We start from the raw sequence: 1,190 nt of genomic DNA, 5'->3' as shown, positions 1-1,190 counted from the left end.
ATTATTATTATTATTATTATTATTATTATTATTATTATTATTATTTTATATTATTATTGTTTTTCTTTTAATTATTATTGTTATTATTAGTATTATTATTTTTTTTTTATTTATTAATTTTTTTTTTAACTTATTTTGTTATCTATTTATTTATTTTTTTGGATGGACAGGACGGGGGAGGGTGGCGGTGTCGGCTCGGTGCCCGGCTGGCTGGTGGGTCCTGCTGCCGGTCCCGTGCCCCCGGGCTATGGTGGTGAAACTGGTGGGGCCCCCCTCTCTGGAGGGGCTCTTGGAGAACGGGGGTACCACTGGGGGGGGGCTTATTTTATGGGCCTCACCACGGTCGGCCTCCTCCATCCCCTCTCGCATCTAGACATTGAGGGTTCAGGGTTGTCGAAGGGGGGGGTGTGCTGGCATCGTCTATCTCCTGGAGGGGGGATGGACTGTGCCGGACACCCCGTCTTGATACTCCCAGTTTTAATTGCATCTGAGAGCAACACGCAACACCACATTCGAGCGGGCACAGGGAGGATCGGGGTCTTCTCACACCCCTGGTCTTCGGCTGCCGCCCGGAGTCTGGGACCTGGAGGAAGAGCAAGCCACCTGGTCCGTGGTCTTGGCTGGGGCCGACTGCGGGGCCTAGGTGGCTTGCCGGTGGCGGGGCTGTCACCTCTGCTCTCCCCAAAGAAGGTTGGATGGAGGGGCATGAAATGCCTGGTTGAAGCGTTTTTTTGGGTTTTTTTCGGGGGGGGCGGTTCTGGTTGGATGGCCTGCGCGGGATGGGTGGGCCCCGGTTCCTGGGGGGGCTCTTGCTGGGGGTGGTCCAGTCCGTGTGTGGGGTGGGGGGCCGGGCTTGAAGCAGGAATGAGATGGATTGGTGTGGCGGTGTCGCCGCTCCCCTCCCCCCACATCCGGATTTTAGGTTCACTTATTGGGTCATCCGATAGTCCCGGGACCAACCACCGGTGTCACCGGGTTTTTGGTCATGGTTTTATTGGATGTGAGTATTATGTGTGAATGTGTGTCCGTGTAATTTCTTTATTTATTATTAGTATTATTATTATTATTTTATTTAAATTTTTTTTTATTATTTTTCTCTGTGGTACGAGTGGGGGCACTAGGGAGGGAAGGCATGATTGAGATGGTGTGTTTTTTTTTTTGTTTTTTTTTTCCCAGGTTGGGGTCTCAAC

General features: G+C 50.2%; 1 protein-coding gene across 1 annotated transcript in view; it reads right to left on the bottom strand.

Moving 5' to 3' along the window:
• LOC107080870 (protein piccolo-like) overlaps window positions 1–911 on the bottom strand; it is a 1,468-nt gene extending 557 nt beyond the window's left edge. Inside the window, exons 1-2 of the mRNA XM_015369075.1 lie at window positions 525–911; window positions 174–369 (exon numbers count right to left, since the gene is read on the bottom strand). Of these exons, the coding sequence (XP_015224561.1) occupies window positions 174–369; window positions 525–911 (583 nt within the window). The remainder of the gene's footprint in view (window positions 1–173; window positions 370–524) is intronic.
• Window positions 912–1,190: the final 279 nt, after the last annotated feature.

This window comes from Cyprinodon variegatus, unplaced genomic scaffold (genome assembly GCF_000732505.1).
Source record: "Cyprinodon variegatus isolate N-32 unplaced genomic scaffold, C_variegatus-1.0 Scaffold2434, whole genome shotgun sequence".
Classification (NCBI taxonomy): domain Eukaryota; kingdom Metazoa; phylum Chordata; class Actinopteri; order Cyprinodontiformes; family Cyprinodontidae; genus Cyprinodon; species Cyprinodon variegatus.
Note: the sequence above shows the minus strand (reverse complement) of the source record. Positions and strands in the feature narration are given on the sequence as shown.